This window comes from Hyaena hyaena, unplaced genomic scaffold (genome assembly GCF_003009895.1).
Source record: "Hyaena hyaena isolate Hyena2069 unplaced genomic scaffold, ASM300989v1 scaffold_7, whole genome shotgun sequence".
NCBI lineage: Eukaryota > Metazoa > Chordata > Mammalia > Carnivora > Hyaenidae > Hyaena > Hyaena hyaena.
The window spans coordinates 7,596,298-7,619,445 of NW_024080639.1; the positions used below are offsets into that span (position 1 = coordinate 7,596,298).

At 35.7% G+C, this 23,148-nt stretch overlaps 1 protein-coding gene across 1 annotated transcript in view; it reads left to right on the forward strand.

Annotated features, from left to right (window-relative positions):
* Positions 1-23,148, forward strand: part of ITFG1 (integrin alpha FG-GAP repeat containing 1) — a 288,485-nt gene that overhangs the window by 132,088 nt on the left and 133,249 nt on the right. The window contains exons 9-10 of the mRNA XM_039241589.1: positions 7,858-7,952; positions 15,568-15,740. Coding sequence (XP_039097520.1) covers positions 7,858-7,952; positions 15,568-15,740 — 268 coding nt within the window. The remainder of the gene's footprint in view (positions 1-7,857; positions 7,953-15,567; positions 15,741-23,148) is intronic.

Sequence of the window (23,148 nt, forward strand, 5' to 3'; positions counted from 1 at the left end):
TTTCCCAAATTCTTTGACCCACATTTAATCCTCCCAATGATGACTGCAGGTGGTAGACAAATTATGTTCCTTTTGGTCATTTGACAGATAAAGAATACAGAGATAATGAGTTTCCTGAAAACTGGCATTCAGTAAGTGGTGTGAGACAACTGGATATATTCTTCTGTTAAAAAAGTACAGTTGGATCATAACTCACAGCTTAAGCCAGAATAAATTCTAGGTGAATCAAAGACTTAAAAGCAAAAATAATGTCCCCAAGTACTATGAATTTAAAAGGTCTTCTAACTTATAAGCAAACGTAGATGCTACAAAGAAAAATATTAATAAATCACAAACAGAAGAATAATTTTCTTAAGGTAGAATGGACTCCTGCAAATTGGCAAGAAAAGACCAACAACATTATTAATAAGAAAACTAAAAATTGGGCCACCTGGGTGGCTCAGTTGGTTAAGCATCCAACTTTGGGGTTCTGTCTCCCTCTCTCCCTGCCCCTCCCCTGCTCACATTCTGTCTCTCTCTTTCAAAAATAAACATTTAAAAAAATAATTTAAGAAAAAGAAAAGTATTCTTCACCATCCATCATAAATTCACAGTGTTAAACTAAAGAATGAGAAGGAACAAGGAAATAGTTTTATTTAAGAATGTTTTTGGGGCCTCTTGGTGGCTCAGTCGGTTAAGCATCCAACTTTGGCTCAAGTCATGATCTTGCAGTCTATGAGTTCAAGCCCTACGTCAGGCTCTGTGCTGACAGCTCAGCCTAGAGCCTGCTTCAGATTCTGTCTCCCTTTCTCTCTACCCCATCCCCCACTTGCTCTCTCTCAAACATAAATATTTGTTAAAAAAATTTTTTAAAAAGAATTTTTTTCATAAAGCAAGCAAAAACTCATAATTTTATTAGATCTTGACTCTTAAATACACATCTTTTTAATAGTCTTTGTTGGGAAATTAGTTCATAAAACTTTTTTGCTTTACAGAGTAAGGAAGGTGGTTGTCTTGATGAAAAGCACTGGGGTGATTGGATTGTTAGCTGAACTAACCCCTTTTTTTTTTTTTTTTTTTTTTTTTTTTTTTTTTTTTTTTTTTTTTTACTACTGACAAACCTATGGGTATTCACATGGGAGGTTTGGTAGACATTTTCTCTAAAATGAACAAAATGAACTCATCATTTTAAGGCAACAACTGACAGGAAAGTACCAACGATAAAATTTAATGTTTCAAGCAAAAATTGGGATTTTTAGAAAATTTTAATCTGCTACCATGACCTGACAGCTTCCCAATTCCTGAAGACTTTTTTGATGAGATTTATGGTAATATTGACAAATGGGAATTGTTGATATTATAGAATGAAATGTTTTAACATTTGGAAAATCTACATAACTCAGTGAATCAGTATCTTCTAAATGTTTGATAGTGGTTTTACAAAGTCATGCAATGGTAAAATATCCATTCAAAATGCAAAATAAATTGCTAGATTTAAATTAACAATCGTAAAACTTCATTGCTATGGCTCTAGATTCTTCATTGCAACTAACCTTTAAGAAATTATTACTTGTTGAATTTTTGTGGTAGTATGAAAGAATATCCAGAGTTTCCTGATAAAAACTATTGAAATACTCTTCCAAGTATATGTTTGTTTTTTGCTGAGAGAGAGAGAGAGAGAGAGAGAGAGCGTGAGCAGGGGAGGCTCAGAGAGAGAGGGAGACACGGAATCAGAAACAGGCTCCAGGCTCTGAGCTGGCTGTCAGCACAGAGCCTGACGCGGGGCTCAAACCCATGAACCATGAGATCATGACCTGAGCCAAAGTCAGATGCTTAACTGACTGAGCCACCCCGGCACCCCCCAAGTATATGTTTTCACATTTGTCAATCAAAATAACAGATTGAGAACAAAAGTAGCATGAAAATCCAACTTTTTTCCATTAGGCTGAGTAATGCCACTTTTCTTGCAAAATGTTTTTGTTTTGAAAAGTACAGTAGTTATTTTTCATGATAATGTTATTTATGCTCACATGTAGATTTATGGTTATTTTTTACTTAATATTTAAATTCCTCAGTTTTAATTTCTAATATGATAAATAATCCATAGATATAACTCACATAAACAAAACTTGTTGGGGTCCTCAGTTTTTAAGAGTTTAAAGGATTCTTGATACTAAAAAGTTTGAGAACTACTCCTTTATGGAGATTAAAATAAAAACTTTCAGTTCATTATAACTATTGAAACAGTAATTTCCAATTTAGGAATTTATATTACAGATAAAACCTCAGAAGATGAGGTAATGTAAGTACCAAATTATTCATTGTTGGATTCTAATCAAAAGGTCATAAACAACCTAGTGTCTTCTCATCAGGAGAGAATTGGTTATATTGAGTATGTTCATATAACGTAATGCTATGTCACATACGAGGCACATACAAATTCATCAGTGTGCAAAGATCTCAACGATATCTTTTCAAGGTGTTGAAAACTATGTAGACTACTGTCTTTTGTACAGAATTATATATAGTATATGTATATGCATAGATAAAGGATACACAAGGGCACCTTGGTGGCTCAGTCAGTTGAGCATCCGACTTCAGCTCAGGTCATGAGCTCACTGTGAGTTTGAGCCCTGCATTGGGCTCTGTGATAACAGCTCAGAGCCTGGAGCCTGTTTCAGATTCTGTGTCTCCCTCTTTCTCTGCCCCTCCCCCCCCCCAAAAATAAATGAACATTAAAAAAAAAATTTTTTTTAAAGGATAAACAAGAGACTGCTTGCGGCTGCCTCTAGAGCGAACCTAGCAACAATAATATAAGGAAGACATTTCAAAAAAAAAAAAACTGAATACTCCTTGAACAGTTATAAAAAATATTAAAAAAAAAAAAAGAAAGAAATGCTTCACTTGTTTCCAAAAAGTCCTAATGTTTTAAAAATTGTGTTCCCATTTCTTTCCCAAAATTACATGGCAAATTACTTAGTAGGAGCTAAGCCAGGTTAAAAATCAAATCTGTCTAATCTTGGTTCTACCTTCTTCCCATTATATTAAAATTTCCACACACTGTCACGGAGTGGGAAGACATTCACAGAAAACAGCTATTTTATGTAGTGGTAATTGTTTTGTTGCTGTAATGAATTGACCTGCCCAAAAGACACAAGAATTTGTAGAAGATGAGCTGGACTCAGTCCCAAGAGGGTAGATGGAGCAAAGCTCCCGAGACAGGGATACAGACTGAGTCCTAACGGGATAATGGAGGGGCACCTGGGTGGCTTAGTTGGTTGAGCATCTGACTTCAGCTCAGGTCATAATTGATCCCACGGTGCCTGGGTTTGAGCCCCACATTGGGCTCTGTGCTGACAGCTCAGTCTGAAGCCTGCTTCGGATTCTGTGTCTGCCCCCCGCCCCCCACCCCCCGCTCATGCTCTGTCTTTCCCTCAAAATCAAATAAACACTAAAAAAAAAAGGCGGGGGGCGGTAATGGAATTTGATTAGCAAGAAGAGTTTATTCAAGACAGAAGTAGGGATCCATGTAGCATCCCCCAGGTATCCCTGAGAGATCATTGTAAATGCCTCAGAGCCGTGGTTCCCACACGTTCCCATGCATCCGTATCAACAATAAGGTGTATGAAAACACAGATTCCCGGGCCCCACTCTCTGAGGTTCTGATCCATTAGATCTGGATAAGGGCTTAAGATTTCACATTTCTGACAAGTTTCCAGGTGATACTGAAGCTGTGGTGACTGAGACGCCACTTTGAGAATCACTGCTTTAGAGAAACTGTGCTGTTCGATGTTGGATAGGTAATATGTGATCTGGAGCCAGAACAATGAATTGTAATGTGTTTAAATGATACCAAAGGTCAATTAACTTTAAGAGACTTAATTATATATGTTTAAGGAAATAAGTAATATATATGTTACCCTTTTTTATCTATATCTTCTTAATCCTCTGCTTAATGAAAAACAAAAATTATTATATAAAAGTTCATTATCCATCTTTATGAAAACAGTAACTTAATTTTAGTGTCTTCTTGGTTTTAAAGTTAAAATTTCTCAGAAAATTGGTTCGAGTCATTAAACTTATTTCAGTAAGTTACTTCTCTGTTTTTAAGGGAGAATTTCATTTGAAAATTAGCTAAGGTCAACATCAAATGGAAATTAACATGTGTTCAATGTGCAGTGTAGTCTCTAGAGGTTAACTATTCCAAAGGTCAATTTTTACACTGCAGTTTATAAAATAATGTAATCAAAATACCATTCCTTCTGTTATATTTTCTATTGAGTCTTTGAGAAGTGATGTTAGCCTTCAAGAAAACTTGAGATATGTAGTGTACTGTAAGTCCTGGGGAGAGGGAAGTACAAAGTTACTAATTACTGAGACTTTTTTAAAGAATCTATCCAAGTTGGGGCACCTAGGTAGCTTAGGTGGTTAAGCAGCTAAGGTAGGCTCAGGTCATGATATAATGGTTCATGAGTTAGAGCCCCGTGTCAGGCTCTGTGCTGACAGCTCAGAGCCTGGAGCCTGCTTCAGATTCTGTGTCTCCCTCTCTTCTGCCCCTCCCCCACTCAGGCACGTGAGCTCTCTCTCACTCTCGCTCTCTCTGTCCAAAAACTGAAGAAACGTTAAAAAGAATTTTTTTTAAAGAATGTGTCCAGTTCACAGACTGGAACCTCCATCACCATGACTTCATAGCCTATTCAAAATCACATTATTCTTAGGGAATTTGCTTAAATCAGTACTAGTTCCTAGTCTTGGGCATTTGATTCACGTAAAATGTATTTTTCTGAAACTATTTTCTTCCCTACGTACAAAACTTAAAGTAATATCAAAGTGTGGTGTGTTGTTTTTTTTTAAGTAAAATGGTACTAGAGTCTGAGATAAAAAAGATATGCAGATTATGAAAGACAGCAGCTATGGAAATAGTCTAGATTAATGGAGGTTAACTAAATGCAGAGGTGCCTGGGTGGTTCAGTCGGTTAAGCATCTGACTCTTGATTTCAGCTCAGGTCATGATCTCACGTTTGGTGAGTTCTAGCCCCCATCAGGCTCTGAGCTGATAATACAAAGCCTGTTTAGGATTCTTGCTCCCTCTCTCTGCCCCTCCCTGGCTTTTGCACTCATGCACTAAGTAAGTAAGTAAGTAAATAAATAAATAAACGAACAAATAAATAAATGCAAGTCCTATCCCTAGATTGGATCCTGTGTTAGACAGGAGGCAAAAATGCTATAAAAAGACATTGTTTGGTCAAAGGATAAAATTGGAATATAGGTAATATATTAGATAAAGTATTTGTGTGAATTGATGAACTGATAACTACTGTGGTTATGTAAGAGAATATCTGTTTTCCCTAGGAAACAAACACTAAAGTATTTAGGGGTAAAGGGCCATAACGTATGTAATTATGTATGTAGTTCAACAGAAGATTGATTTCATAGAGCATACAAATTATAAAACAAATGGGGTAAAATGTTAACAATAGGCATATCTGGTTAGAGGGTTCATAGACATTCCATGAACATTATTATAATTTTAAGTTTAAATTATTTTCAAATAAAAAAATTTTTTAACCCTGCAGAAAAGTGAAACATGAGATTTAAATGTTTGTTTCCTTTATGAAAGAAAACTTTCCTCTGGGTTTGAAGTTGGATTCTCAGAACGCTTTTCTGTTACTTCCCCTAAATATCAAAAAGTAGCACTTAGGGCACAAGAAGCATTCTCTGATTAAGTTCTCAACTTCTATGACCATATCTATAAACTATTGCTGATAATTTATATTAAAAGGTATAATTATGAGTTACCGCTTGAGTTTATGTTTATTAGATGGTTATCTGCCAGCATTCAATATCAGCTAAGTCATGGTTGAAATACTTGTAGGAAATAGGAAACTACTTGGAAGAAAGACCAACTAGGGGAAAATAAAAGTATGAATCAGAATCTAATCTGAGTATTTTGCAATTGGGTAAAAGTGAAGGGCAGAGAGTTGGTGATCGTCTTCTAATTAGTCCTCCATTAATTTGCGATAAAATGGTTTAGCTTTTATTGACGTCAATGATATTACTAGAACCTACTTATAAATCGTGTGTTACACTTAACTCATTCTTACTTAGCTAGCTGTTTTTTATTTATTTTTAAACCATGATAGGTGTTTATGCCCTTAGAAAGCTTTCTCCTTTCCAAGTATTTCTGTCTAGAGTTCTATCTCTTTCTCTCAGCTTCTTTCTCCATAATCCAAAATCTATACACTGTCAGATCACAGATATTCTCCATACCTTCCATTATCAATTAAACTATTTTATTTAATATTTTAATCTGTGTAAGGGTTTATTATCACAAATGATATTAATCATAAGAATCATAAATGATTAAACCATGAAATTAAATGAAAGAAATTTATTTTCCACTATGCTGTGCCTTTTTCCTTGCTGAGGTCAGTTTCCATTGGCTAGATTTTCAACACATCCAGCCTAAAATTATTTTTTCCTTTGTGAATATATTCCTGAAGTCTTGATAGGCTTGTAAAATTCTTTATTTCTCTTAATATGTAAGCCTACACAAAGATGAATATTTCTTTATTGTTAATCCTTATTATCTCCTTCCATCCGAAGGTACTTACTTCAGACACGCTGGATGTTAAACCATAGCAAATAAATCAGTGAATAAAGCAACACAAAATTTAAAATCTAAATGACTATTCCACTGTGCATGTCACTATAGAGATTTAACTCTAGATCATCAAAATCAGTACTCCAATAAACTCCCATCAGGTAAGGGGCAGTAGATAGGAGAGAGGCTCCTTAGTAATCTCATTTCTTTTTTTTTTTTTTTTTTTAATACTCATTTTTGAGAGAGAGAGAGAACACAAGTGAGGGGGGAGTCCGAGAGAGAGGGAGGCACAGAATCCAAAGCAAGTTCCAGGCTCTGTTCTGTCAACACACAACCCATGGGGCTTGAACCCACAAACCACAAGATCATAAACTGAGCTGAAGTCAGATGCTCAACCGACTGAGCCACCCAGGTGCCCTAGTAACCTTATTTCTGAAGGTCTATTCAGAACATTGTGCAGCTTTTTAACCAGTCACCCAGAAATGATATCTATATTCTCTTCATTTGCCTTTTTAATTGATAAAAATGTATTGGTGCTTTTTAGAAACCAGGGGGCAAAGAGCTTTACAACTCTTAAACTGAAGTTCATACTATATAAAAGACACTTAAGAGTATGCGTAAAGACACATTTAAGCCAATAAATAATGAGTTACTATTGACATGTTTGTTTTTCTCCTATGGCAGCAATGATACTTATGTAAATAAGTCAAAAACCACGTTGTTTAAAAGTTGATGATTTTAACATTGAAGCCTGAAATGGAATCTTTTTCCAACACCGGATACATTTTTAACTACATTAGAGTGAGCAGTTTAAAGCAAGATACAATCCAGGGGCACTGAGTGGCTTCGTTGCTTAGGCGTCTGGCTCTTGACTTCAGCTCAGGTCATGAACTCACAGATTATGGGTTTGAGCCCCACATCACACTCTGCACTGACAGTGCAGACAGAGCACAGAATCCCCTGCTTGGGATTCTCTCTTTCCCCCTCTCTCTCTGCTCCTTTCCTGCTAATGTTCTCTCTCTCCCTCTTTCTCCCTCTCTCTCTCTCTCAAGAATAAATAAATAAAATTTTAAAAAATAAAAAAGCAAGATACAATCCAGGTAATAGATAGCAAGGGCCAGAGTAATTGAATCACATTTATTACAAAGTCATTTGTCAAACTCTTCTATTTATCCAGATTGATACAGACTTTGAACAAATAGGAAATGTAATCTGCTGTACAAGCACACTTTATTTTGTAGCTCTTAATGAACTCTTGAAGTTTCTTTTGGCAGATGGAGATGGACACATGGATCACTTACTGCCAGGCTGTGAAGATAAAAACTGCCAGAAAAGTGTCATTTACTTAGCAAGATCTGGAACAAAGCAGGTATATCAGCTTATTTTTTAATGTCAGTAGAGTTACCTTCTTGCAGAAAATCTTCAGAGATCTGAAAAAGTATCTGAAGAATCATAACACAGAGAAACCAAATATAAATTATTCACTTCTTCATTTTAATTTAATGAAAGGCATATAAATCTTTTTGAGGGGGGAAAGAACTGTTATAATCATTTCTGGTGAAGAAAACCTATTATTGTTCCTGTAATTAAATTATCCATTAGCATTTTATAGGCTGGAAATATGATTAAAATGCACTGAAACTATAATAAAAGATTATGGAAAACACCATCATATCTATTGTCAAGGCTAATCTTGTCTTTACTTTTGGTTTATAAATCTGTTTCATTCTCTCATGCTGACTTTTTACCTGTAGCTTACTGTATGTAAACAATTTAGATCTGATAGTCATAGCAGAAGATTAATGTGGGAATGATAGGTTGTAACATTGAGAATTTTTTCATATTGATAGCACTAGAAAAAAGAAAGCCAGTAATATAGTAGTAGAATTAATTGGCTTTGTTTTTAAGGTAATAAATGATAGAATAACATACTGACTTTTATTGCCCTTTTACGTAGGAAATCACATTTTATCCTAAGACAATAAAGAAAAATCTCCGGTCAACAGTCTAAAAGCATTTACTACACCCAGGAGTTTCATTATATTAAACTTTTTTAAGTTTTGAATTACTGAAAACATGAAGTCAAGTAACACCTAATCAGTGGTTCATAGGTGTAAGTAAACACAGTAATTAAATAGCCTGGCTTCCAAGTGAGAAACTACTGTAAGAATATTTTCAAATTATACAGTAATCTCTCTTTGGGAAGATAAATGTCACAGCTCTTTGGCGACTCATAAGGAGGTCATAGAAATAAAAAAATCTTTTTACTTTTTAGACCTTAATACGTTTACCTTAATAGGAATCTTTGATCCTCATTAATAGTCTGCCAAACATTTCTGAAATTTGTGGTAGCTTGGTATTTTGTGAAATTTCCTATCTTCTTCCAAAATAAAACAAACTATTTTTTTCAAAGTTAAGTGAATCATCAAAACATAATAGTTTTTTTGCTTTTAGGCAAGATTGAAAAATTGATTAAAGATGTAAATAAGATTTTTTAAATAGTTTTCTATAAATATGGTCTTTTATTAGCTGTTTTTTTTCTTTGTGGCAAATTATGATTTCTTTGGAAAACCTAGAAAATGTTTGGGATACCCTATGTACTAAACCCTTTCCAAGAAGCCATTTTTAATATAGTTTGACTTAGAGACACATAAAGAGTCACCTGCTTGAAAGAAAACATAAAAAAATAAAAACATATTTAGGCATGTTTGGCCTGCTGGCACTTCAAGCCAGCTGCGCCTATTTGCACATATCCAGAGTATGTGCCAGTATTTTATACTTTTAACTAATTATGGGCATATTTATAATTTTAATGGTATGATTTCCACTCTTCAGATTTTAGTGTGCATTAGGTTATTAAAAGTAAAGATGAGGGCATTCAAGAGAGAAATGGATTCCCGAAAGCTCTTTTTGAAATCAACCTATTCTCTCTGTTCTCTTCACTGTAATCAGGATAGAAATAAACAGTGTATGAAAAATGTAGCTTCCAGCCATTTTGGTGACGAAGCTCACCCCCCTGGGCAGGCAGAGCTTCTTCAGGGTTGGTGCTAGTGTTATTAGGAAAGCCTCAGAGCTCTTGGCTCTGAAGATGGTAACTGAAGTCATCATCATGTATAAGAGGCAAAGCAAGGGAACAAGGGAGACTCCATCATCTTCTAGCTTTCTTCCTAAACTGGTTCTCCTGAAAGGACATCAGTATTAGATGATATTACAGTTTGCTGTAATTTAAAAATAAAACATTCATTTGAGATTACATGTCCACTCAACACATGTTTAAAATGGGGGATTCAACTATAGGAATCAGCATCAGTTCAAATCTAAGAGTCTGTGATTTTGTGAAAAACTTTCAAAGGCTCTATGTACCAGTTCAAGGAAAAATAACTAGTGATAAATTTCATTATTTTCTTTTTTTAAATATAACTTATTGTCAAATCTGTTTCCATACAACTCCCAGTGCTCATCCCAACTAGTGCCTTACTCAATGCCCATCCCCCACTTTCCCATATCCCCCACCCCCAGCAACCTTCAGTTTGTTCTCAGTATTCCAGTCTCCTATGATTTGCCTCCCTCCCTCTTTGTAACTTTTTTTTTAACCACTTCCCCTTTCCAGTGGTCTTCTGTTGAGTTTCTCAAGATCCACATATGAGTGAAAACGTGGTATCTGTCTTTCTCTATCTGACTTATTTGACTTAAATTAATACCCTCCAGTTCTATTCATGCTGCTGCAAAGGGCATGATTTCATTCTTTCTCATTGCCCAGTAGTATTCATTGTGTATATAAACCACATCATCTTTATCTTTTAGTCAGTTAATAGACATACAGGCTCTTTCCATAATTTGACTTCTGTTGAAAGTGCTGCTATAAACATTGGGTACATGCACCCCTATGAATCAGCACTTCTGTATCCCTTGGGTAAATTCCTAGCAGAGCTATTCCTGGGTCATAGGGGAGTTCTATTTTTAAGTTTTTAAAGAACCTCCACACTGATTTCCAGAGCAGCTGCAACAGTTTGCATTCCCACCAACAGTGCAAGAGGGTTCCCATTTTTCCACATCCTCGCCAGCATCTATAGTCTCCTGATTTGTTCATTTTAGCCATTCTGAGTAGCGTGAGGTGGATTGAGTGTGGTTTTAATTTGTATATGCTGATGATGAGTGACATTGTACATTGTTTTGGTGTCTGTTGGCCCTCTGACTGTCTTCTTTGGAAAGGTGTCTATTCGTGTCTCTGCCCATTTCTTCACTGGATTATTTTTTTGGGGGGTGTGGAGTTTGGTGAGTTCCTTATAGATTTTGGATACTAGTCCTTAATCTGATATGTCATTTGCAAATATGTTTTCCCATTCTGTCGGTTGCCTTTTAGTTTTGTTGATTGTTTCCTTTGCAGTGCAGAGAATTTTTATCTTAATGAGGTCCCAATAGTTCATTTTTGTTTTTGATTCCCTTGCGTTTGGAGATGTGTCGAGTAAGAAATTGGTGCAGCTGAGGTCAAGAAGGTTGTTTCCTGTTTTCTCCTCTAGGGTTTTGATGGTTTGACCTCACATTCAGGTCCTTCATCTGTTTTGAGTTTATTTTTGTGTATGGTGTAAGAAAGTGGTCTAGTTTTATTCTTTTGCATGTTGCTGTCCAGTTCTCCCAGCACCATTTGCTAAGGAGACTCTTTTCTCCATTGGATACTCTTTCCTGCTTTGTCAAAGATTAGTTGGCCATATCTGTGGGTCCAGTTCTGGGTTCTCTATTCTGTTCCATTGGTTTATGTGTCTGTTTTTGTACCAGTACCATACTGTCTTGATGATAACAGCTTTGTAGTAGAGGCTAAAGTCTGCGATGGTGATACCTCCTGTTCTGGTTTTCTTCTTCAATATTAGTTTGGCTATTCAGGATCTTTTGTGGTTCCATACAAATTTTAGGATTGTTCTAGCTTTGAGAAGAATGCTGATGCAGTTTTGATTGGGAATGCATTGAATGTGTAGATTCCTGTGGCTAGTATTGACATTTTAACAGTATTTATTCTTCTAATCCGTGAGCATGGAATGTTGTTCCATTTCTTTGTGTCTTCTTCAATTTCCTTCCTAAGTTTTCTATCGTTTTCATCATATAGATCTTTTACATCTTTGGTCAGGTGTATTTGTAGGTATTATGGTTTTTGGGTACAGTTGTAAATGGGATCAGTTTCTTGATTTCTCTTTCTGTTGCTTCATTATTGTTGTATAGAAATTCAACCTTTTCTGTAGGTTGATTTTGTACCCTGCGACTTTGCTGAATTCCTGGGTCTTGAATTCATGGATCAGTTCTAACAGACTTTTGGTGGAGTCTTTCGGGTTTTCCATGTAGAATATCATGTCATCTTGAAAAGTGAAAGTTTGACTTCATCTTTGCCAGTTCTGATGCCTTTTATTTCCTTTTGTTGTCGGACTGCTGATGCTAGGACTTCCAGCACTATGTTAAACAACAGTGGTGAGAGTGGACATCCCTGTCATGTCCTGATCTCAGAGGGAAGGCTCTCAGTTTTTCCCCATTGAGGATGATATTAGCTATGGGCTTTTCATAAATGACTTTTATGATGTTTAAGCATGTTTCTTCTATCCTGACTTTCTTGAGGATTTTTATTAAGAAAGGATGTTGTATTTTGTCAAATGCTTTTTCTGTATTGATAGGATCATATGGTTCTTTTCTTTTATTAATGTGATGTATCACATTGATTGACTTTCAAATATTGAACCAGTCCTGCACCCCAGGAATGAATCCCACTGGATCATGGTGAATAATTCTTTTTATATGCTGTTAAATTCATTTGCTAGTATCTTGTTGAGAATTTTTGTATCCATATTCATCAGGGATATTGGCCTACAGTTCTCTTTTTCTGCTAGGTGTCTGTCAGGTTTGAGAATCAAACTAATGCTGAATGAGTGAGTCCAGAAGTTTTCCTTCCATTTCTATTTTTTGGAACAGCTTGAGAAGCATAGATATTAACTCTGTTTTAAATGTTTGTATAGAATTTCCCAGGGAAATGATCTGGTTCAGGACTCTTATTTGTTGGGAGATTTTTGTTAACTGATTCAATTTCTTCACTAGTTATGGGTCTGTTCAAATTTTCTATTTCTTTCCTTTGAGTTTTGGTAATGTCTGGGTGTTTAGAAATTTGTCCATTTCTTCCAGGTTGCCCAGTTCGTTGTCATATAATTTTTCATAGTATTCCCTGATAATTGCTTGTATTTCTGACGGGTTGGTTGCAATAAATCCATTTTCATTTGTGATTTTGTCTATATGGGTCCTCTCTCTTTTCTTTTTGAGAAGCCTGGCTAGAAGTTTACCAATTTTGTTTATTTTTTTCAAAAAACCAGCTTTTGGTTTCATTGATCTGTTCAACTGGTTTTTTGGATTCTATATTGTTTATTTCTGCCCTGATTTTTATTATTTCTCTTCTCCTACTGGGTTTGGGGTGCTCTTGTTGCTCTCCCTCTAGTTCCTTTATGTGCACTGTTAGATTTTATATTAGTGCTTTTTCTAATTTCTTGTAATAGGCCTAGAGTGCAATATACTTTCCTCCTAGGACTGCCTTTGCCGCATCCCATAGAGTTTGGATTGTTGTATTCTCATTTTCATTTGTTTCCATATATTTTTTAATTTCTTCTCTAATTGCCTGATTGGTCCATTTTTTCTTTAGTAGGGTCTTCTTTAACCTCCATGTTTTTGGAGGTTTTCTAGACTTCTTCGTGTGGTTGATTTCAAGTTCATAGCATTGTGTGCATGGTATGATCTCAATTCTTTTATATTTATTGAGGATTGCTTTATGTCCCAGTCTGTGATCTATCTTGGAGAATGTGCCATGTGTACTTGAGAAGAAAGTGAATTCCATGGCCTCAGGATGCAGAGTTCTAAATATATCTGTCAGATCCATCTGGTCCAATGTGTCATTCAAGTCCATTGTTTCTTTAGTGATTTTCTGTCTAGTCGATCTATCCATTGCTGTAAGTGGAGTATTAAAGTCCCCTACAATTACCACATTCTTATCAATAAGATTGCTTGTGTTTGTGATTAATTGTTTTATGTATTGGGGTGCTTTTGAATTCGGTGCCTAGACATTTATAATTGTTAGTTCTTCCTGATGGATAAACCCTTTAATTATTATATAATGCCCTTCTTCATCGCTTGTTACAGCTTTTATTTTAAAGTCTGGTCTAACTGATATAAGTATGGCTACTCCAGCTTTCTTTTGACTTCCAGTAGCATGATAGATAGTTCTCCATCCTGTCACTTTCAATCTGTAGGCGTTCTCAGGTCTAAAATGAGTCTCTTGTAGACAGCAAATAGATGGACTTTGTTTATTTATCCATTCTGCTACCCTGTGTCTTTTGATTGGAGCATTTAGTCCATTTACATTCTGTGTTATTGAAAAATACGCATTTAAAGTCATTGTGTTATCTGTAGACTTCATGCTTGTAGTCATGTCTTTGGTACTTTGTTTTCCTTACGACATTTCCCTCATAGAGGTCCCCTTAGGATCTCTATGGTTTAGTAGTATTGAATTCCTTTAGTTTTTGTCTATTTGGGAAAACCTTTATCCCTCCTTCTATTCTCAATGACAGGCTTGCTCAGTGAAAGGTTCTTGGCTGCATATTTTTCCTGTTCATCACATTGCAGATTTCCCACCATTCCTTTCTGGCCTCCCAGGTTTCAGTAGATAGTTCTGCTACTACCCTTATGTATCTCCCTTTGTGTGTTAAGGCCCGTTTGTCCCTAGCTGCTTTCAGAGTTCTCTCTTTATCCTTGTATTTTGCCAGTTTCACTATGATATATTGTGCAGAAGATCGGTTCGAGTTACGTCTGAGGGGAGTTCTCTGTGCCTCTTGGGTTTCAATGTCTGTTTTCTTCCCCAGGCTGGGGAAGTTCTCAGTTCTGATTTGTTCAAGTACCCACTTCAGCTCCTTCCACTCTTTCTCTTCTTCATCTTGTGGAATTCCTATGATATGGATATTGTTCTGTTTGATTACATCACTTAGTTCTCTGATTCTCCCTTCATACTCCTGGATTTTTTTAATCTCTCTTTTTCTCAGCTTTCTCTTTTCCCATAACTTTATCTTCTAATTCACCTATTTTCTCCTCTTTCTCTTCAATCCACACTTTGGCCACCTCCATTTTATTTTGCACCTCATTTAACATTTTTTAATTCATTCTATTTTTAAGATCCTTGATATTTGCAGCAATAGGGTCTCTGCTGTATTCTATGCTGTTTTTTCAAGTCCATTAATTTTATGACTACTATTTGAAGTTCTTGTTCCATTATGTTGCTTATATCTGTTTTGACCAATTCTTTAGCTGTCATTTCTTCCTGGGATTTCTTTTGAGGAAAATTCTCCCGTTTGCCATTTTGGGTAGTTTTCTGCCCCTTATGAGTTTTAAAAGCTTTTTATGTGCTCGGCTCCTGCAAGCACTTCTATATTAAAGGAGAGTCATACACTGTCCAGGGTCTGGCCATTCAGGAGGTGTTTTTTCGAGAGTGTAACTTGGTCTCTGTTGTTGTGACTTTGGTTATTTTATTTTCCTACTCGTAGTGATGTTTTGGACTCTCCGCCAGGAATGCTTTAATTTGTTCCTTGACATAGCCCTATGGGCCCTTTAGGATGTCTGAGTTTCTCTCTGGTAGGCTCAGTCTCTTCCTTCCAGACTCTTGAGGTTCAAAGTCCTTTGGCTTCAGTCCTTCTTTAAGAGACGCAGGAAGTATGGATCCCTACATTTCTCCACCATGTTGGCCCCTCCCCTCTCAACTAGTGATGAATTTTAAAGGGGAACTTAACTTTTTCAGAGTGTCAATTTCTGTTCTTAAAAGTAAATTATAATACCCAGCATATTGTAGAGATAAAGAAGTTGTAGAAGGATGATGCTTATCTTGAGGACTTTTAATGGATCATTTGTTTTGCAAATGCTGAAATTTTTTTTCTCAAGTAACTGTAAAATCTGATCTTTTACCTCTTATTTCATAGTGGGTTCCAGTTCTACAGGAGTTCAGCAACAAGGGCACACTCTGGGGCTTTGTGCCATTTGTGCATGAACAACGACCAACAGAAATACCAATTCCAATTACCCTTCATATTGGAGACTACAACATGGATGGCTATCCAGATGCTCTTGCCATACTGAAGAATACATCTGGAAGGTATGGAAATTAAGTGAGAAATATCTGTAAAAATATGTGTACTTTGATACTTTGTTAACTGAGTAGCACCTAAATTTGGTAAAATGCCTCAAGTAAGAAACATTCTGAGCTTAGTTCCTGTTTCTTTACACTTTACCTGAATCACCAGTTGCTTAGAATACCTGATGTTTTCCATCTACTATAGAACAACGACGAACATCTTATCTAAAATACAAAGCCCATTTTTTATTCAACCAAACGTTATTGTTAAAAGGCCCAAAATTTTTTGGGAGACATAGTGTGCATGACAGTTCTTCCTGTGTGAATTTACTTTTGTCAAAAAAGCATTTGTAATTTTTTGAAGTTTTTTAACGTTTTACTTATTTTTGAGAGAGTGATAGAAACAGCATGAGCAGGGGAGGGTCAGAGAGAGAGGGAGACACAGAACCTGAAACAGGCTCCAGGCTCTGAGCTGGCTGTCAACACAGAGCCCAACGCAGGGCTCGAACCCACAAACCGTGAGATCATGACCTGAGCTGAAGTTGGACACTTAACCGACTGAGCCACCCAGGTGCCCCGACTCTTTGTCTTTTAATAGGAGAATATAATCCATTTAAAGCAATACAATTTAGTGGATAAAACCTAGATTCATGGCAACTATTGACCTGTGTCTTGGTTTTAATATGTTACTGATTATAATAATAGTACCTACTTCATGAGGTTATTGTGAAGAACAAATGAGTTAACATATGCAAAGGACTTAAAACACTGCATGGCGTAATGTAAGTTCCATGTGTAGGTGTCTGTTATTTTAATTATTTAATAATATTTTGTGGTTACACATGTTTGGTCTGTTCCTGACATTTTATGGTCTGTATTCATTATGTTTTTTTCTTATTTTTACCCCTTCTTTTCTCTCTTCTGTTGGGTCATTTAAACATTTCTTCTTTTGTTGTTCCTAACATGGTTTATATATTACCAATTTTATTTCTATAGTAGTGGTTACACTTAAATGTTTAGTATATATATTTAAATTTTATTTTTAAATGAACTACTAAAGATACAATAATACTTAAAGAGTTTTTAGCACGCATTCAGTTCTTTCATTCCCCACCACACTGACTCCCTATTTAGTGATATCATCACCATTTATCTAATTACTTGTTATAATATTTGTTGCTATAATTATTTATACTTAGCTACAAAGTTTACTAGTTTCTTTGATCACCATTGAATATGGTGTGTTCCATCTTTCTCTGATTCATATATTATTTTTCTAGATACATTATCAAATAATTCTATCAGTGAGAATATAAGGAGCCTTTCTGACTGTCCATATCTGAAAACTTTCTTTTTAATATAATTTATTGTCAAATTGGCTAGCATACAGTGTGGAAAGTGTGCTCTTGGATTTTTGGGGTAGACTCCAGTGGTTCAGTGCTTACATACAGCACCCAGGGCTCATCCCAATAAGTGCCCTCCTCAATGTCTATCACCCATTTTCCCCTTTCCCTGTGCCCCCCATCAGCTCTCAGATTGTTCTCTGTATTTGAGAGTCTCTTTTGGTTTGCCTCCCTCCCTCTCTGTTTATAACTGTTTTTTCCCCTTCCCTTCCCCTGTGGTACTCTGTTAAGTTTCTCAAGATCCACATATGAGTGAAAACATGGTATGTGTCTTTTTCTGACTGACTTATTTCACTTAATATAATACCTTCCAGTTCTATCCACATTGCTGCAAATGGCATGATTTCATTCTTTCTCATTTCCAAGTAGTATTCCATTGTATATATAAAATTTAAACCACATTTTCTTTATCCATTCATCAGTTGATGGACATTTAGGCTCTTTCCATATAATTTGGCTATTGTTAAAAGTGCTGCTATAAACATGGTGGTAAGTGTGCCCCTATGCATCAGCACTCCTGTATCCTTTAAATAAATTCCTAATAGTGTTATTGCTGGGTCATAGGGGAGTTCTATTTTTAATTTTTTAAGGAATCTCCAGCTGCACCAGTTTGCATTCCCTCCAACAGTGCAAGGGCGTTCCCATTCTCCACATCCTCACCAGCATCTGTTGTTCCCTAATATGTTAATTTTAGCCACTCCAACTGGTGTGAGGTGGTGTCTCAGTGTGGTTTTGATTTGTATTTCTCTGATGATGAGTGATGTTGATGATCTTTTCATGTGTCTGTCAGCCATCGGATATCTTCTTTGGAAAAAATGGCTGTTCATGTTTTCTGCCCATGTCTTCACTGGATTATTTGTTTTTCAGGTGTGGAGTTTGGTAAATTCTGTATAGATTTTGGATACTAACCCTTTATCTGATATGTCATTTGCAACTATCTTTTCCCATTTTGTCGGTTGCCTTTTAGTTTTGTTGATTGTTTCCTTTGCAGTGCAGAAGATTTTTATCTTGATGAGGTCCCAATAGTTCATTTTTGCTTTTGATTCCCTCTCATTTGGAGATGTGTCGAGTAAGAAATTGGTGCAGCAGAGGTCAAGGAAGTTCTTTCCTGCTTTCTCCTCTAGGGTTTTGATGGTTTCCTGTCTCACATTCAGGTCCTTCATCCGTTTTGAGTTTATTTTTGTGTATGGTGTAAGAAAGTGGTCTAGCTTTATTCTTCTGCATGTTGCTCTCAGTTCTCCCAGCACCATTTGCTAAAGAAACTGCCTTTTTTCCATTGGATACTCTTTCCTGCTTTGTCAAAGATTAGCTGGCTGTACACTTGTGGGTCCAATTCTGGGTTCTTTTCTTTTTTTTTTTCTTTTTTATTTATTTCTGAGAGAGAGATAGCATGAGCAGGGAAGGGTCAGAGAGAGAGGGAGACACAGAATCTGAAACAGGCTCTAGGCTCTGAGCTAGCTGTCAGCACAGAGCCCAACACAGGGCTCAAGCCCACAAACCGTGAGATCATGACCTAAGCGAAAGTCGGACGCTTAACCGACTAAACCACCCAGGCGCCCCCTGGGTTCTCTATTCTGTTCCATTGATCTATGTGTCTGTTTTTGTGCCAATACCATACTGTCTTGATGATTACAGCTTTGTAGTAGAGGCTAAAGTCTGGGATGGTGATACCTCCTGTTTTGGTTTTCTTCTTCAATATTAGTTTGGCTATTCAGGGTCTTTTGTGGTTCCATACAAATTTTAGGATTGTTTGTTCTAGCTTTGAGAAGAATGCTGATGCAATTTTGATTGAGAATGCATTGAATGTGTAGATTCCTGTGGCTAGTATTGACATTTTAACAATATTTATTCTTCTAATCCATGATCATGGAATGTTGTTCCATTTCTTTGTGTCTTCTTCAATTTCCTTCCTAAGTTTTCTATAGTTTTCATCATATAGATCTTTTACATCTTTGGTTAGGTGTATTCGTAGGTATTTTATGGTTTTTGGCACAGTCGTAAATGGGATCAGTTTCTTGATTTCTCTTTCTGTTGCTTCATTATTGTTGTATAGAAATTCAACCTTTTCTGTAGGTTGATTTTGTACCCTGCGACTTTGTTGAATTCATGGATCAGTTCTAGCAGACTTTTGGTGGAGTCTTTCGGGTTTTTCATGTAGAGTATCATGTCATCTTGAAAAGTGAAAGTTTGACTTCATCTTTGCCAATTCTGATGCCTTTTGTTTCATTTTGTTGTCGAATTGCTTTCTCCCACTGTGCACTGTGCCTCTAAACTAGTTACGAAGCCCAGGGCTGGCTCCCCTCCTTCCCCAGGTGCACGACCAGGGCAGCTGGCCCAGTTCGGAGAAAGCCCTGAAATTAGAGATTGGATCTTTGTCTGTCCAGTCCCTGGTTTTTCTCTTATCCAGATACAGTCCTATGCTTCCCCAGCCTCTCTTTCTCTTCCATTTGTCTCCGCAAAAGGGGATCCCTCCTATCTGTACCTTTGCAGCCCATTTTATCTCTACCACTTCACAATCACGCACCTGTGGTCCACCAGGTTGTCCCTGTGGGCCTCTGGAGATGTCTTTGTCACTCTGTAGCGCAGACTTTGGAATTCAATGTTCGGAACTTCCGGACCCCCTACTTCGCTGCCATGTTGGATCTCTCTCCTTGTTAAATTTCTTTTTGTTATTTACATCTTTTCTTTGAGTCTCTTGACTCTTTCTTGTTTGCTTGTTCATTTTTTCTGAAGCATATGTTAGGACAAATACAGGATCTTCTAGATCTGTCTTTTGTTATTCATCCTCAACCCCTCACATTTTTTATATTTTTGTGTGCTGATTTCTAGAAAAATATTTGGCTCAACTGACTACCTTCATTACAGAAATGAATAGGACAGAATTTGAGGTTAATTAATACAGATCATTAATCACCACTATGAAAACGGCTCATAAAATATGACTGACAGTGTATCAGGAGCATCATTTTATAAGTACAGGGCAGCACACATAATTAATTTCAAAGTGTAGTGAATGATGTATGAATGTATATGGTAGTCTTTCCAGACAGACTGTGTTGATAAATTTTATTGCTTACACAGGATTACTACCAAGATAAATTCCAATAAGTAGTTCCTATATAATTGATGAGTACACTGCTAACTTTGTTTTTGCATAAAATTATACTGTTATAGAGTAAATTAAGCTTTTTAGCGGTTGAATCATCAGCATATATACAATTAACTTTTATAAATGGTTGGGAGGTGCTAGGAATAATATACTTAAATCCATTTTATTTCATTTAAATCAGCTCCCTTACTAGAAAAGTAGCCACAGTTTCATGACCTCTAAGGAAAAGTAACAGTGTCCTTCAAAAGAGCAGTAACATGGACGATTTTGAACTCCTCTATTTTTTTTTTTTTTTAATTCTTACTAGCCATATCAATTAGACTAATGGTGGTAGAAACTGGCAGTATGGAATCCATTTCTCAGGTTGACAGAATGGAAAATGCCTCTCCTATTAGGCCATGAATAAGAAAGGACTTAGATTTGGACTTCTGTTACGTATGTACTTGCAGTCAGATATATTAATAAAAGAAGAAGTAAAATATACACTTCTTCCACTACATTATATATCACTAAGTTTAAAAGAAAAGTTTAATTCTAAAAACAGCTTAGTAAAAAAAGACAAGACCAGGGACTTTGGATTCCAGGTTAAATGTTAGTGGTGCCACTTAGGAGTTCTGTTTTCTTCAGCATGGTATTTATCCTATCTGTCTATCTTCAAATCTATAAAATAAGTATGTTTTTACATCCTCTACTAGTTTCTTGTGAGGACTGTATGAGATACCACTCCTTCATCTTTTGCCTCTCAAGTTTACCTTACTAAGAAGGCTATATTTAAACTAGACTATTTAAAGCATCATCAGGCACTTTAGTGGCTCAGTCGGTTTAAGTGTCTTAATCTTGATTTCAGCTCAGGTCATGATCTCACATTTCATGTGTTCAAGCCCCACCTCAAGCTCCATGATGACAGTGCAGAGCCTGTCTGGGATTCTCTCTGTCTTTCCCTCTCCTTCTGCTCCTATGCTGCACTTGTGCTCTCTCTTCTCTCACTCTCTCTCTCTCTCAAAATAAATAAACTTTAAATATATATATTACATATATATATTATATACTTACATATATATATATAACTAGACTATCAACAACATGAATGTTGACTTTAGTTCCAGAAGACCAGTAACAGCTAGGTAACATCTGACGTATAAATTCCACAGTGATTTATATTGTCATGGAAAGAACTGATGGCTAATTTTGAACCACAACTCCTAAACCCAAATTTATGTATTAGAAATTTAAAATATTTAAGTTAAAACATATCAACCTAAGCATATAATGTAAATTTTTTAAAATTTTTTAAAAATCTATGTAGTTTAATCAGATTGGAGTCTTTCAAAACACAGCATATTATTTAGAGAGCAGTAGTCTCAAAATTATCTCTTGCAGGTCAACTATTTTAACTAAAGATGGAATTGTTTCTTCTATTGACTTTTAAAAATAACTTAAAGTTTTCCAGGTTTTTCCAGATCTTCTATATGCAGGCTTTTTTCCACAAGGCTGATAGATTAAATACTATAACGTGTCACTGTTTGCATTGTTGTTACACATTAATTAAAGAAAACAAAAAAAGGTCTGTGGTAGTAAGCTCTTTTTGTGTAAATCTATCACCTTTTCTCATTTTCTTCATGAGCAAAGAGAAAGGGACAGTCATAAAGAATATGTAATGAAAAACTATATTAACGTTGCTACCCATTGTCTTTGTATCTTCAACATTAAATTAAATCTAAATATAATTTTGAAAAGTTGGGCTGTTTTTTTACAGAGAGGAGGCTCAATTCAGACTTTTCATCCTCAGTATCCACAATTTGCAAACATACCAAATATAGACCAGGCAGTATAGCAGCAGGGCACACAGGATGAGAATTACATGTGATGAAAAAGATTTATTTTAGAATCTGGACTTTGGATTATCGTTTCGTCATCTGTGAAATGAAGCAAATACTTGTGCTGAGTTACAGAGAAGTTGTCAAAATAAGATAATATGCATGCAAGAGAAAATTACAAAATGCTTTATTGAGTTAAGCCTTTATTTTAATCTTTAATTTCTTGGTAACAGATTTTTACTCCTCTAAGCATGTATTTACAGTATTTAAATTTACAGCATCTAGAGATTGTAGTATTGAGATTTGGGGTATAATATAATCTCAGTTAATTATATATTAGGCATTCACATTGCTAAAATAATAATAATAATAAAACCAAATAAGATAGATCATACCTAAAGAAGAGATCTATTCTTTGGTAGTACTTTTATTAATTGAAATATTTGGGAGACATGCTGACTTAAAAAAAAAAAGGTTCAGATTACTCTTGTAAATATGAACACAAGTTTTTACTCTGTTGTTTCTGTTAATTAAAAAAAAAAAACGAATACAAGTTTTGACACTTCTGTTAATAGTAAAATTCTAATACAGAGTCCTGACACTAGGATTCTTAAAGGACCAGAATAATAGCTTATATATTTTAATAGAAGTTGTCTTTTATCTTATTTATTCTGATGCTTCTTTTCAAATATTCTGCATAACAGCATTACATTTTTAATGAGTAAAATTCGTTTTTTAAATAAATAAAAAATAAGTTTTTTGTTTATAAATCTATTATTTATATATTATAAATAATATATATTTCTTTAATAATTATTATATTATAAATGTATATTTATTTATAAATTTAAATAAATAAAACATGAGGTTTTCATTTTATAAAAAATTTTTAATGGTTTAGTTATTTCTGAGGGAGAGAGAGAGAGAGAGCGTGAGCAGAGGAGGGTCAGAGAGAGAGACATAGAATCTGAAGCAGGCTCCAGGTTCTGAGCTAGCTGTCAGCACAGAACCCGACGCGGAGCTCGAACCCACGAACCGTGAGATCATGACCTGAGCCAAAGTTGGATGCTTAATGGACTAAGCCACCCAGGCGCCCTCAG